General features: G+C 39.8%; 1 protein-coding gene across 4 annotated transcripts in view; it reads left to right on the top strand.

The window, feature by feature from the left end:
• Positions 1-14,837, top strand: part of CRYBG3 (crystallin beta-gamma domain containing 3) — a 112,041-nt gene that overhangs the window by 32,646 nt on the left and 64,558 nt on the right. For all 4 annotated transcript variants that reach the window (XR_005019656.1, XM_036849907.1, XM_036849909.1 and 1 more), the window contains 4 exons: positions 3,505-9,700; positions 11,543-11,587; positions 11,835-11,950; positions 13,288-13,435. Coding sequence is in view for 3 of the 4 variants with exons in the window: in XM_036849907.1 (XP_036705802.1) it covers positions 3,505-9,700; positions 11,543-11,587; positions 11,835-11,950; positions 13,288-13,435 (6,505 nt within the window). In the remaining variant the exon portion in view is untranslated. The remainder of the gene's footprint in view (positions 1-3,504; positions 9,701-11,542; positions 11,588-11,834; positions 11,951-13,287; positions 13,436-14,837) is intronic.

Below are 14,837 nucleotides of genomic sequence, written 5' to 3'. Positions count from 1 at the left end.
ATTGTTTGGATCACATATCTCTAATTATATTGGATAAGCTACAGATCCCATGCACAATTGCATAATACATGAAATGAATATGTTCTTTATTCAGTTTGTGAAAATAAACCTTTTTAATTTTCCATCTTTAGTTTGTAAAGTTATGTATTTTTGACATTTCCATTTTCTTTCTATTTTTCTTTATTAGGGAAAACCTTAATTAAAGGACAGTTTTATGTTCTTAATACTATTCAATTATGAAGACTCAACTACAACCTGTGAAAGAATGTTGTAGAAAACAGACTATCTTGGCATGACTAACCCTTTACAACATGTGAGTGTAGCTCATTAGTACCTGAAAGGACTAATTATAATACATGAAGCTAAGCTTGAAACTTTGATGTTCAGTGCTTTAAACATGATAATATAGTTGTTTAGTATAAAGGGTACATATTTTAGTCACAAGCATATAACATTTCCACCTAGGGTGCTGAGGGAGATTATTTCATTAGAAATTTATACTGGTTCATATAAATCAGTTTCATCATTCTAGTTGACAGTAACCAGAAAGTTCCCAAGACGGGAATGGAAAACAATTATCCGCCCCTCCTCCCCCAAAAAGGACTCCAAAACTACCAAAAGGCATTCTTACAGTGAAATGAAATTTTTTCTGGAGTGGATTTTTCTCTGTGCTTTATTTTAATAGAAGTTCTTTTAGAGCAAAAGTCGCATTATTGGATTGATGTAGAATAAAACGCCTTGACGTCTCATTAGGATGGAGTTGGTAGTAAGAGAACCTGAGTTTACCATACTTGAAGAATAAACTTCCGATCCTTATCTCTCGAGTCTTATTTCTTTGGACATCATGTACATTTTGGTGATCTTTTAGGGAAAAAAAATTTGCAGCCTTGAAAGTAGGTTTTAAGTACAAAATTTAAAAGCTTTGAAAGAAAAATCAAACAATAAAACTTCTTGTCATCTGTTCATACTTCTGGATCTTTGTGTATTGTTCTGAAAGGCTCTTGTATTTTCTAAATAATTTATGCATTTTGATATAGGATTTTACCAGTAACATTAATTTACCTATATATATATTTTTTCTTGTATGTTTTATTAGATAGGTTCCCTTATCCAACTTTTAACTTTGTTTATAACTGTCTTTGATCTAGCCTGAAATTTGTGTAGCAGCTAAAATCACTTCTCCAAGGCAAAGCTTTTCTCTATACATCTCCTGTAGCTGTTTTAAAATAGACAGTAAAATGAATGTAACTAATACAAATTTTTACAATAGTGGTGTGGTAGGATTTTAGAGGCCAGCAATTATATAGATTGAAATAAATTATTTCAGCTAAAATTCAAGAACTACGTTAAGGGGCACAGTTAATTGAGATTTTACGTGTCAGAGGTTTACTTTGTGTTCTATCATGTGGACAAACCTAGCATTCTTCATGGTGTTGCTTTAAAGTTGGGGAGAGGGCTTCCCTGGTGGCGCAGTGGTTAAGAATCCGCCTGCCAATGCAGGGGACACGGGTTCGAGCCCTGGTCCGGGAAGATCCCACATGCTGTGGAGCAACTAAGCCCGAGTGCTACAACTACTGAGCCTGTGCTCTTGAGCCCGCAAGCCACAACTACTGAAGCCCACGTGCCTAGAGCCCATGCTCCACAGCAAGAGAAGCCACCGCAATGAGAAGCCCACACACCACAGTGAAGAGTAGCCCCTGCTCTCCGCAACTAGAGAAAGCCCGTGCGCAGCGATGAAGACCCAACGCAGCCAAAAATAAAAAATAAATAAATAAATTTATTGAAAAATTAAAAAAATAAAGGGGAGAAAATATGTCATTTTTATATACTGGAATACTGATAACTGGATTTCTTAGTTATTCATATGGGTTCTATAATGTTTTTTTTTAAAAAATTTTATTTATTTATTTATTTATTTATGGCTGTGTTGGGTCTTCGTTTCTGTGCGAGGGTCTTCTCTAGTTGTGGCAAGTGGGGGCCACTCTTCATCGCGGTGCATGGGCCTCTCACTATCGCGGCCTCTCTTGTTGCGGAGCACAGGCTCCAGACGCGCAGGCTCAGTAGTCGTGGCTCACGGGCCCAGTTGCTCCGCAGCATGTGGAATCTTCCCAGACCAAGGCTCAAACCCATGTCCCCTGCGTTGGCAGGCAGATTCTCAACCACTGCGCCACCAGGGAAGCCCCCTCTATAATGTTTTGTTAATTATATGTTTAACTTGAAAAAATTAGAGCATACATCAAGTTTTTCTACCATACATTTTTGTAGCTGGGACCCTAAAATGTAACTGGAGAGCAGAATTGAAAACACTTCTGTATCATCTATAAGGATTAAGACAGTCAGAAACAAATTACTTAGCATTTAGTATCATTGCTTTACTTAGCCATTCATTAATTCACAGAAAGTTATTAAACATACATCATTTGCCAAATCTTATGTAGGGCACTTAAAAATATGAAAATGAGGAAGATGTAGTGCCTGCCTTCAAATAGGCACTAGGTTAGTGGGGAAATAAGTCAGTGCATAGATCTTTATAATCTAATATGGCAAGTGATGTACTCAGGGCCCTTTGTCCCCACAGATCAGAGGCTAACTGCCCGTTCTAGCAGTAACGGGGTCCTGGGGTAGGTTTGCATTGGGGATAACTTGGGAACTGAGTCTTAGAGGACAGAAGTTTCTGTCTGGGGCTGGAATTGAAGGGGAGAGAAAGGTGTGTGTTAAGGGCTGTAAGGCAGCATAGCATAGCATCAGAGCTCCCAGGGGTAGATTCTCCAAAAGAAGTTAGATGCTGAGGACATCAGGAACTTTATGCTAGGGTTGAGAAAAAGCAGGGAACTTGTGCTAGAAATCTTTTTTGATTTCTGCATTCACCCAGCCAGTTTAATACTTACTCCGCTAATTGAAGAACTTAACAGGAGAAAGGATTTTTAAGGCAATTCTGTCATTTATTGACTTAAATATATATTGAGTGCTTACTGCAGGCTAGACATCTTGCCAGGTGTTTTCTTTACAACTTCTCTAACTCTGTGCTAAAAGTTGCTGTTCCAAATTCACATCTAAATTAAGGAAGAGAAACTCGCTATGATGCTCTGATATGGTGGAGAAATCAGTGATTAGCCATGAGGTACCAGTATGAGGCACAAAGGCAATGTGGTTCCTTCTAGTCAAAAACTCCTTGGAGGTCAGAGGTAGAACTCAAGCCTCAGGCTTGTCAGCCCATGTTCTCTCCATTAACCACCGTGAGAGAGACAGATGTAATCAGGTGAGAGGGACAGTTCTGAGGAGCTCAGACATTCATGCTGGCTTAACATTCAAGTGCTGCTGGTCACGTCTGTATTATGCTTAATAAAGATAGGTTGAACTAAAATATTCTAGGATTTCCTTCCCAAGTTTGGACATATGAAGAATAGGAGTGTTTGAAAGATATACTTCACCATGATTTCTGGAATTACTGTTAAGTGTTACTAATTATATTTCCTGATACTCTCATGCTATTTCTTTTTGCAGACAAATGGATGGTAAACCAGAGAGGCCTTTAGTAACATATGCAACGTACCGAGGCCCCAGACAAATTAGGAAGTATTTGAAGCAGCAGACGGCGCTGGAAACCTTGAATCCCTTTGACAGAGAAAATGAAAGTTCCGACTCTAGTACGAGCACACATATTGGCGCTGGAAGTGAGATAGAGGCCGGGATGGTGTCATTGTCATCAGCTAGCACAGACGTTTCTGTGAAAGGACAAGTGCTTAAAGGCCTGATAGAAGACTCTGATTATAATAAAACAAATATCAACCCAGAAAGCCATTCAACAAACAACCGAGAACTGTCTAACACTGCTTCTTCTAGGGATGTTTTAAATAAAAACGATCCTGGGGGACCTGAGAGAAGTCGGTCATCCCGTTCTGAGACTAACTCTAGCTCCACCGATGGAGAATTTGACTCACAGCACCACTTAAGTTGTATACCAGTTTCTCAGACTGACAGAAATTTGGTATGTTCAGCATTGTTTACAGAAAGTAACAGTAGCAAAATTCCTTGCAGTCCAGACTTGCAGAGGACAGCAACACCAGAAACTACGGTGATAGAAAACAGCTCGATGATGAGTGATGGGACAGTGGTGCAAAGAAAGGAGTGTGCTGAGCCTGAGAACCCTGCTATTCCCGACCTCTCCGGTAGTAAGTCTGATGGGAGTGACACTACCAAACGTGGAAATACAGATTTGCCAAGTCCAAATAAATCAATTCAGCGTGAAGCTCTGCAGTGGCTAGAGAGGAAGTGTTCTGACAAGCACACCGAAGGTAACTCGTCAAAGCACGCTGCCAATCACACCAGCAACATTGCTCTCCAGAGACATGCCGTAACAGACGCAGAACTTGTAAGTGAAGAAAACAGATTGTCTGCCCTGGACACACAGGAAAATTTGGCTCCTAGAGAAATCAAGCAAGAAACAGAAAGCACCTCAGTCGGTGCACCCATAACTTCAAGTCATGTAAAAGCTCCGGAAGATAGAATCGAGTCGTTACCCAAAGGTACTGACAAGTTGTTGGTAACAGAAGCCAAAAAGCTTGTTAGGCCACATAGCAAAACGCCTCCCATTATTAGAATGAATCAAAAGGATGCTGCCTCTGTAAAACACACCAGTGAATTAGCAGTTGTAGCATGCTTAGAAAATAAAATATCACCTGAACTGGATAGAAATCACATTTCAGAATCTATTCTTGACTCTGAGAGTCCTCAGCAAGCCAAAGCATCACCTGATGCCAGGACATCTCTTAACCTTGACCATAAAAAATCAGATTTCAATACTTCATCTCCTACCTTTGTTTCCCGAGTTGGCATGCTGAGCAGGTTGGATATTCCTATTTTAAAGAATGAAGGTCCTTCTGTGCTCATTGAAACTGGGGATGTCAACATCATTGGTATTTCCCATCAGCCTAGTAAGTGTCAAGAAGAAAATGTGGCAAATCATGCTGAGGCCACAGACAGGAAGAGTCTCCCTGCTTGCCTTCATCCTGAGCATGCATCTGCAATTCTTGAGTCCAAGGAAATTCTTCCTGATAGTGAAAAATGCCAGTTTCCACTAGGTCTTGAAGCCAGTGACACCCACTTAACTGCAGTGGACTTGAGCTGTGAGTCCGAAAGCCTCTCTAAGGACCACAGTTCCACTTCATCTCAAGACCGTGATAAAGCAGAGTTAATGCTGTCAAACACCAAAGCAAGTAAGGGCACTATAGGCAAGTCTGATTCTTTTTTCTCCTTGGAAACCAAAACTGATAACCTTGCAGAAATGTTATCAACATCTGAAGTTGATGATCAGAACAGCGTTCCTGTTGGGTCACATTCTGGAAGAGGAAAAACTCTAGGTCTCTCCAAGATACCTGTTCCCCAAACAGAGCCCAGAGACATTTCTCAGGATAAAATCTCTTCTCCACTTGAAATTACAGATGTGCCAGCGAGTCCTATTTTATCAGAATTGACTTCCCTAGAAGTTGAACAGGACAGAAGTTTTCAGTTAGTGGGTCATAAAGAGATTAAAGAGAAATATTCAGATGCCAGCCTTAAAGAGAATTGCCAAACTGAGGTTTCTCCTTCTGCCTCCAAATATCAAGGTACACAGGAAACAGAGGTGGAAGCCTCAGGTGATCCTCCTGCTCGTCTCCAAAGTCATATACTTGGGACTTTACCTCCTGTTCATGATGGAAAAGTCACTAGGCAAATGGCACAGAACTGCAAAGCCAACCCTTCTGTGATTCATCAACCTTCAGTTATTTGTGAGACCAAAAAGATTTCTGGTTTTTCACAAATGGCAGAACTCAGTTTAACTAATACTTCCCCAAAATTCCAAGAAACTGACAGCACAAAAGTAAATGCACCTTTTCTGGGTTCTGGTATGAGTCTGGAAAAAAATGCGTTTGCATCTGAGGATTCAAATTTTCGTACTAATCCTTCTGTGCTGAGATCAGAAAAGAGAGCCTCATCTCACAGAAAGAAAGAGCGTGCTCATTTCCTAAGTGGTGGTATTGATGGCATGCCTTCTTCCTCCAGTAACTCTGAAGAAGTTAGCACGGTTACAAGTTCACAGAATCCCCCAAATAATTTTAGTTCTGTAAAAGTTACCATAGATGTCCCACATGAAGGTGCCTCCTTAACTAACCTGCTGTACCCTAATAGCTCTTATTTGGAATTTGAAACATCTATCCCAACAGGGGCAGAAGTCACCCCACTTCAGGACCATTTTGGGGATCATACTGGGATGGTATCACTTGATTTCCCAACTGCTGCCCAATTTGAGAATCCTATGGAAGCAGAGACTGCAGCAGTTGCTGGGGCCCCAGCGTCAGTTAACAGCTCAAGCCAGCAGTGTTCTGAAGCATCTGCTGAGCACATAGAAGCAAGCAGGAGAGCACATGAGCAACTTTTGGACCTCGAAAGTGGTTTATGTAAAAAGGCTGATACATTGATTGGTGAGATCTTTAATTCTGTCAGGGAAGAGCTAAAATCCAGACACACAGTTGGTACCTGCCAGGAGTATATAGCCGTAGACAGCATAATGAATCCAAGTACCCTAAGAGAAGACATCCCTGAGAAAAACCCATCAGAAGTGACACGGACAGGGATCCAGCTGACGGAGCATTTGGAAGAGCGGGCCATGGAAAATATGTCTGAAGTCCAAGGGGAAGAAAAGGCTTGTGCTTCACCTATGGTTGGTGAGAAGAGTCTCCTTTTTGATTCTGATAGAATGAATGTATCTTGGTTGTTAGAAGATCAAGCTAGGGGATTAGTCAATGAGATTATTTATTCAGCCCAAGAAACCTTAGCAAATGATGCTCAGGGTACCCGGGATTCTGAACTTCAGGCTAATACTTCAAAAATTCTGAAGAGTGATAGTGTTAAGCCGCTTGATATGGTAAGGGAGTTCTTGGTGTCAGAACAGGCAGTAAATCAAAGCACATGTGAAATTAGTGAAAAAGTATTAGGTAGATTCTTTGCTGTAAGTAACTTAGTTAGTGACACAGAGTCAATTAAAGGAGGAGAAATTGTTCTCTACCAAAAATCCCCTTTTTCAGGAAATAGAGGTGGACAGTCTGATAGTATAAGTTTGCAGGAGTCAGATACTGTTTTACTAGCTGAAGACACACCCCATACAGGGTTAGATGATAAGGCAAAAACACATTCGTTTCTCAACGAGGACTGTAAAGAAAAAATGGAAATAAAGTGTGTTGATAATCACAAAACTGAGACAGAGGAAAGAAGAACTCTTGTATTAAATTACACATGGCCTCCATTTGTGAATGATGGCATCCATGTACCTGAGACATCTACAAGCAGTTTGTCTGATACTCTTTTATGTATATCTGAAAAAAGCTTGCCAGGACACGGTAATAAAAGCGCATCCCTTGCAGTGTCAGAAGTAGGGAAAGTACACAAGAAGGATACTGAAGTAAATATAGGAAGAATTGAGCTTATACCTTCCATGGTAGAAATGGGAAAACCAAATAAGAAGGATGCTGTATTGAATATTATGAAATATGAGGCAGTCCCCCCTATGTCAGAAGTGGGAAGAGCACATAAAGAGTATGCTGAATTGCGTACCTCAAAAACTGAGCCAGCAACTGAAATTCTTAAAATGAGAGAAGCATACCAAATGGATGCTGAGAGGTGTATTGAAAAAACTGAGGAATTACCTGCCATCTTAGGAATGAGAAAAGCTTATGAAATGAGGGATACTGAAGGGGATATTGGCAAAACTGACATGACACCTGATATGTCAGAACTGAAAAATGTCTACCAAAAAGATGCAGAGGGAATCACTGGAAAGACTGAAGTGATACCTGCTACGTTAGAAATGGAAAATGTTTACCAAAAGGATGCTGAAGGGGATATTGCAAAGGCTGAGGTGACACCTGTTACATTAGAAATGGAAAATATTTACCAAAAGCACGCTGAAGGGGATGTTGGTAAGACCGGGGTGACTTTGGTTATGTCAGAAATGGACAATTTCTACCACAAAGCTGTTGAGGGGACTGCTGAAAAGGTTGAAATGATACCTGCTACCCTAGAAATGGAAGATATTTACCAAAAAGATGCTGGAGGAAAGATGGACAAAACTGAGGTGATGCCCATTACATTAGAAGTAAATATCTACCAAAAAGATGGTGAGGGGATCACTGGAAGGACTGAAAGACCTATGATGGACATGGAAAACACTTACCAAAAGGATGCCGAAGGGGCTATTAGGAAAACTGAAATGGTACCTCTTGTGTTAGAAGTGAAAGAAGCACTCAAGAAGGCAGTACCTGCTTCCTTAGAAATGGAAAAAGCATGTAAGAGAGATGCAAAAGAGACAGTTGGGACGATTGTGTCCATGCCCTCTAAGATAGAAATGGAAAGAACATCCCCAGAAAATTCTGATGGGACTATCAGGAAGCATAAAGTGTTGTCCACAGTGGTAAACATTGAGAAAATATATGGAACAGATCTAGAATTGCCCGTTACACAAGGAGAGGCCACGCCTCCCATATTTGAAGCTGAAAAAGCAGCCCAAGAGGTTGCTGAAGGGAGTGGTGGAGAAATGGAGAAGGAGCCTCCTGAAATGAAGGCATGCTTGATAGCGTTTGACACTAGACTCGCCTCTTTCAGGGGTTATGAATCACCTACGCTAAGTAAGGATTATGAAAGCTACCCGGCCTTAGCAATGCCAGATTTTCAACCTGAGGCTACCATAGGAAAGCTAGACAGAGGAACCTCTGTTACTGCAGTACATAAGAAAATAAAAGATCTAGATTATGGACCTGAAAAGGAAGCGCCTAACCTAGTCTTCATTTCTCAGGATGAACAAGAAAATTCTTCCTTTACTATATTATATGAAGAGCCTCTTCAAGATGAGGACAAGTACGCTACTGCAGAAGTAAGAACACATTCCCTCCTGATTGCTGACACATCTACCAACAGCATGCCTGTTTTCGCGTGTGAAAGGTCTGAGAGTAGAACTGACCTCGTCCATCATTTTGAAAAGGAAACTAAATTAGGTGAGACATTCGATGATGATAGTTCAGAAATGTTCTTATCAGTAGAGGCCAAAAGGTACAAGATTTATCCCTTAGCTTTGTCTCCCATTTATGAGGATGACAGCTCTCAGGAGGACATTCTATCCAGCGAAATCTCACCTGGTCATCATGGCTCCGCGAAATCAAGAGAGAGTGCAAACCAGCCCTCTTCTGTTTTATCGCTTCTCCAGTCAGTATCGGAGCGTTTAAAGATGAATTTTGATGAAGATGACAGACAGAGAGGAGAGGAAGAGGAGGAGGAGGAAGAGGAGGAAGAGCCATTGCATAAAGGAAGTCTCAGAGCTAGAAGGCGGGAAACTGTTATCTTCAAGCTGCCAGATTCTTCTATCGCATTTTGCCCTGATGATGACCAGGAAAGTACTGGCGTTTCTAAGAGTCCTTATGTGATGTCAGATGAGCCTGCTACCTCTAATCTGCAGATTGGTCTGTGGCCAGAAAAGGCCTCATTTCTACAAAAATCTGACCTTACTTCCAAACTACATTCTTCTTTAAAGAGTGCTTATCATCAGTATTTGCAGACTTCCAAAATCCATTCCTCAGAAAAAGGAGCCAGATTTGGTGGAATTTTTCAGGAGCCAGTGTCAAAATATTTCCGTGCTCAAGACACCTCAGGCCGATTAAGCTCATTCACAGAGGTAAGTTATTTTGATTATTAACTAGTGAAGTAGTGCTTTGGGTCATGAAATGATCTAAAAGTTTATTAAGAAAATCAGTGTTTTGAGGTTGTGAAAGATTGTTTTAAAAAATACCAGAGGTTACTTTGTTCTTTGAAGTGTATCATAACTCATGTATTTTAGCTGGACTGTTATATTTGAGAAAACAAAATTGCTTCATCAGAATTTAAAAGGCATAAGAGAGAATACCAGAGGTTACTTTGTTCTTTGAAGTGTATCATAACTCATGTATTTTAGCTGGACTGTTATATTTGAGAAAACAAAATTGCTTCATCAGAATTTAAAAGGCATAAGAGAGAAGCAAGTTATATCCCAGTTCTTTGCTAATTTTTAGTTTTCAAACTAAATTAAGTGACAGCATTCTGAGTTTTTCAAGGTACTGTATGTAGAAAAATTGTCACTTGCTGTTGAGCTCATGTGTCTCATGAAAATATTTCACAATACTTAAAAATATTTTAACTACTTAAAATATTTTAAGTCTTTGCTTGACAACAGTCTCTCACTGTAGTTGGTCTTGTTCTTGTTCATACATAGCAGGGCAATGAACAGACTAATTCAGAGAGAAGAAGATGAAAACATTATAGCTGGAAAATGTCTTGAAATTCAATTACACTTTTCTTCAACTTAGAAATATTTAAATGTTTACTATAGACTCTTCATTGAATATGGGACATTCCTTTTATTTTTTTAATATATTTATTTATTTATTTTTGGCTGTGTTGGGTCTTCATTGCTGCGTGCAGGCTTTCTCTAGTTGTAGCGAGCGGGGGCTACTCTTCATTTCGGTGCATGGACTTCTCATTGCGGCGGCTTCTCTTTTTGCGGAGCACAGGCTCTAGGCATGTGGGCTTCAGTAGTTGTGGCTCGTGGACCCTAGAGCACAGGCTCAGTAGTTGTGGCTCATGGGCTTAGTTGCTCTGCGGCATGTGGGATCTTCCCAGACCAGGGATCGAACCCATGTCCCCTGCATTGGCAGGCGGATTCTTAATCACTGCGCCACCAGGGAAGTCTCAGGACAGTCCTTTCTGACATTCCAAGATCATGGAACTTTCTCTAGGATTCCCAAGGACTGTATCTGTACTTTGAATACCCTTAGTAGCAAGTACTAATACTTGAATACCAACCAATAGCTTGCAAGGCAAGGTCCTTTTAAAAGAAAGCTTGGTATTTGAAGAAATGTTTCTTTAATGGTTCCCGATTTCCTTCTAAGTCAAGTGCAACCTCTTCACTCTGTGACGAGGTCCCCAAGTCTTGTTTGCTCAGCGTTGTCTCTTTGTGCACTGGTTCCACGCCCTGTATGATGTCTGCACTTTTTCTCAAGATGGTCTCTTCCTGGAATTTTTTTCTTTACTACCTCCACTCCAACCCGCCACATTTTTTCACTTACTGAAGTCCTGTTTTTCAAGGTCTGCTCCATAACACTTCCTCACACAAGCCTCTTGGGAACCTTCTTCTGCCATCACCTCACCTCCATGCTGGTGCCATTTCTCTTGACTTGCATAACTTGGCATTTTGATTGTATTTTACCTGAGGGTTTAACTTAATCCCCCACCTAGAAGAGACATGGGAATGTGATCATCTGTTTCCCCTTTCTAAGCTATAAGCTTCTTGAGGGCAGAGACAAAGCTTTATTTTCCTTTGTATTTACCTCTATATCCCTTATAGTACCTAGCGGTGTACCTTGTAATGGTGCTCACTAAATAAATATGCGATAAATTGGATCTGTGACCACTAAGAAAGTGAACTGTATATCTTTCTGTTTATGTTTCTTACGGCTTACTTCTTCCACTTTTATTATTTCAGAATGTTGACAAACAAACTCTGAAGTGTAACCCAAGACCTGGGAAGGTAAGCATAAGTTTCTTAGGTAGACTAAAATAAAATATAAGAAGTAAGGTTACTTTTACGTTTGGGAGTTTAAAGTAGGTACTTTTAACTGACTTAGAACATGATTGTTTTACTCAAGGATTTAGCATCTAAAGTAATGTTTACTTTTATATATTTAGGATGTTTTATTTTCTACATTCTAGGACATTTTGGAATTTTAAATGCATTCTTAAAATTAGTTATTGTGCCTACTTACTGTGTGTTGCAGATGGTTATCTATGATCTCCATGGAAGTAAATATAAACAAGAGATCTACTGTAATATTCCCGATGCTACATCTTGGTCCTTTCCGAATGGGGTACTGATAAAAGTTGTAAGGGGCTGGTAAGAGATCTCTTAAAATTTATAGCATTTTCCCCCTAAATTAAGTGTTTTCTTGCTGTTTATGCTTTATGTTTTTTGTATTGAGGTCACATTCCTTTTCCTCTAGAATAACTGTTTGAAACGTTATTTGTATTTTATAACTTAATTGTTCTCTTTATTTACTGTGACAGAAAATATAGGTTGTTTTTAGTACTTACAGCCTGCAGTGAGTAGTAAGTCCTAATATATACAGTATATATAATCAGTACCATTTTGTAACTGCATTATTAGCAGGATAGATTTGGCAAGTTTAGTTGAAGGCTTCAATTGAATGAAGCATAGCTTTGAAAATGAGTTCAAAATTTGTGGGACACTAAGGAATGTGAAGGCCACATGCTTAAAGTCATTTGTATCGGGCTTCCATGGTGGCACAGTGGTTAAGAATCCGCCTGCCAGTTCAGGGGACATGGGTTCGAGCCCTGGTCCGGGAAGATCCCACATGCAGTGGAGCAACTAAGCCCGTGCACCACAACTACTGAGCCTGCACTCCAGAGCCTGCGAACCATAACTACTGAGCATGCATGCCACAACAACTGAAACCCGTGCGCCTAGAGCCCGTGCTCCACAACAAGAGAAGCCACCGCAATGAGAAGCCCGCGCATCGCAATGAAGAGTAGCCCTCACTCTCCGCAGTTAGAGAAAGCCCACGCACAGCAACAGAGACCCAATGCAGCCAAAAATAAATAAATAAAATAAATTTTTTAAAAGTCATTTGTATCACTGATATGGCTCAAGAAGTGAAAGATTCTTTGTATGGTGTAAAAATGATGGAAAACCTCATTTGTTATTATGGACCATGTCCCCTGGGCATGTAGGGGCCAGAGTTTCTTTGTCCAGTGTTTGCGTTACCCACTGGTCAGTAGTCACGTTAAAGCAGTGTGGTGTAGTGTATCTTCATGTTATAAAATGAGACACATGTGCTCTATTGTCCAATGACAGGAAAATTAGGGTAGAAGTGGAATTTGGAATTGTTAAGCTATTGTTTTTAATGTAAATGTGTATACAGCATCTGTAAAGTGTATGTATATATAAATATAGGCACAGGCATAGACTGTGGTGCTGTGTTCAGGAAGTATTACTTCCAAGTTCTGTGCACTTTTATTCTTCACTCTTTGCTTATCCTTACATTAGCGTATTTATCATTGTTTCAAAGTAGGATTATATGCTAGTAGTGGAAAATAGCCCAGATATTAAAATTTAAGTAGAGAATATGGTCTGTGAATTATAAGTATCATTTGTTTTATGCCTCATTTCTTAGAAAATTAATTATAACTGATCATGCTTTCATATTTATTCAGCTGGATTTTATATGAGAAACCACATTTCCAAGGTCAGAAATGTGTACTAGAAGAAGGGGAAAAGGTGTTAAATCGTGACTGGATCCTTCAGAACAGAAAATATCCACAAAGAAACTTTGTATTGGGGTCTATCAAACGTGTCTTAAAGGTAATGGAACAGTTGATTTTATCCCTATTTTTTATTTTGTTTTGTTTGTCATGTAGTAAAGCTGTACTTTGGTCCAGCAATGCTTAGAAATGGTTGCTAATATCTGTGCTAATTTTATTAATCTTCATTATCATATTGATAATTTTTTGACCAGATATGTATAAAGTGTTAAGTGAATGAAAATTTAAAATATTACATGTAATCTGGCACATAAAATGTTACATGTTGTAATATATATATGTATTTTTAATAGTAGTAGGAGTATACCATCCAGACATCTTTAGGATAAGATATTTCCAAATATATCTTTTTCTAGTGGTAGATTTCTACTCATTGTAGCTCTGTGTGTGTGTATGTGTGTGTGTGTGTGTGTGTGGGTGTGTGTGAGTGAGTGTGTGGTGTTTATCAGAAAGGGGGAGAGAGATGAGTGTTAGAAGAAATTAGAGAAGGAAGGATGGGGAGAGGAAGCGAAAAAGTGTTGCTTTTTTATTTTCTGTTTAGAAAATATTATTTAATACTAAGATGAGGAAGGTCTTGACATATAATGAAGCATTTTGTGGGACGTGCCTTGGTGGTTTAGAGGAGGGGTGAGTTAGTGATAATGACAGAATTCTCCCATGTGTTCTTAAGAGTTCCTTCAGCAGTAATGTAGTACATGATTTAGCGCAGTTAACTCCTGTGACAGTCGTGGACATATATATTTTTCAAATTATGGAGATACCATTTATATGCTAAAAATGTCTAAATTGGAGTGGACCCTATCATGATGACTTGAATCAACATTATTTAACCCTTGATAGTTGCAGATAGCATACAGAAAAATAAGAGAGCATACAGGAAAACTCATATTATCATAAAGGGGTGTCTGCATGAATTAATACCTTCTGCAAAACTGTTAAACAAACTTGTGCCTAACAAATGTTTGTGTCTTCTTTTGGACCCAATACTGTGATAGGCACTGGGAATAGAAATACAAGTGATGTACGGTCTTTTACTTCAGATTGCTCAGAGTCTAGGTCAGAGACAGCTGAATCACATGACCATATGATGTGAGAAGTACTATGCAGGGCCCTACAGGTGCTTGAAGAAGAGGTACCTCACCCGGAGGAGGTGGTACCTGATTGGCATCTTGACAGAGTGAACAGGAGTTAGGCAGCACGGGGTATGTGAGGGAGTCCGTAGCAGAGCCGCATGTGTCAGATACTGAGGTGAATGTTGGTGGCTTGCTGGTACTTCAGGGAGATTGATGCCTACAACATAGAGGGCAGTGTTCGTTTTCATTGAAAAATCTAATCGCAAGCAGTTCAGCTCAGCAAGCAGCATTTGAGTGCTCACGTAATTAGCTAACTCACTAGAAATTCCTTGAAACAGATAATTAGTTTGTAGGTGGAATCTTCTAAGG

Source organism: Balaenoptera musculus, chromosome 4, assembly GCF_009873245.2.
Source record: "Balaenoptera musculus isolate JJ_BM4_2016_0621 chromosome 4, mBalMus1.pri.v3, whole genome shotgun sequence".
NCBI lineage: Eukaryota > Metazoa > Chordata > Mammalia > Artiodactyla > Balaenopteridae > Balaenoptera > Balaenoptera musculus.
Note: the sequence above shows the minus strand (reverse complement) of the source record. Positions and strands in the feature narration are given on the sequence as shown.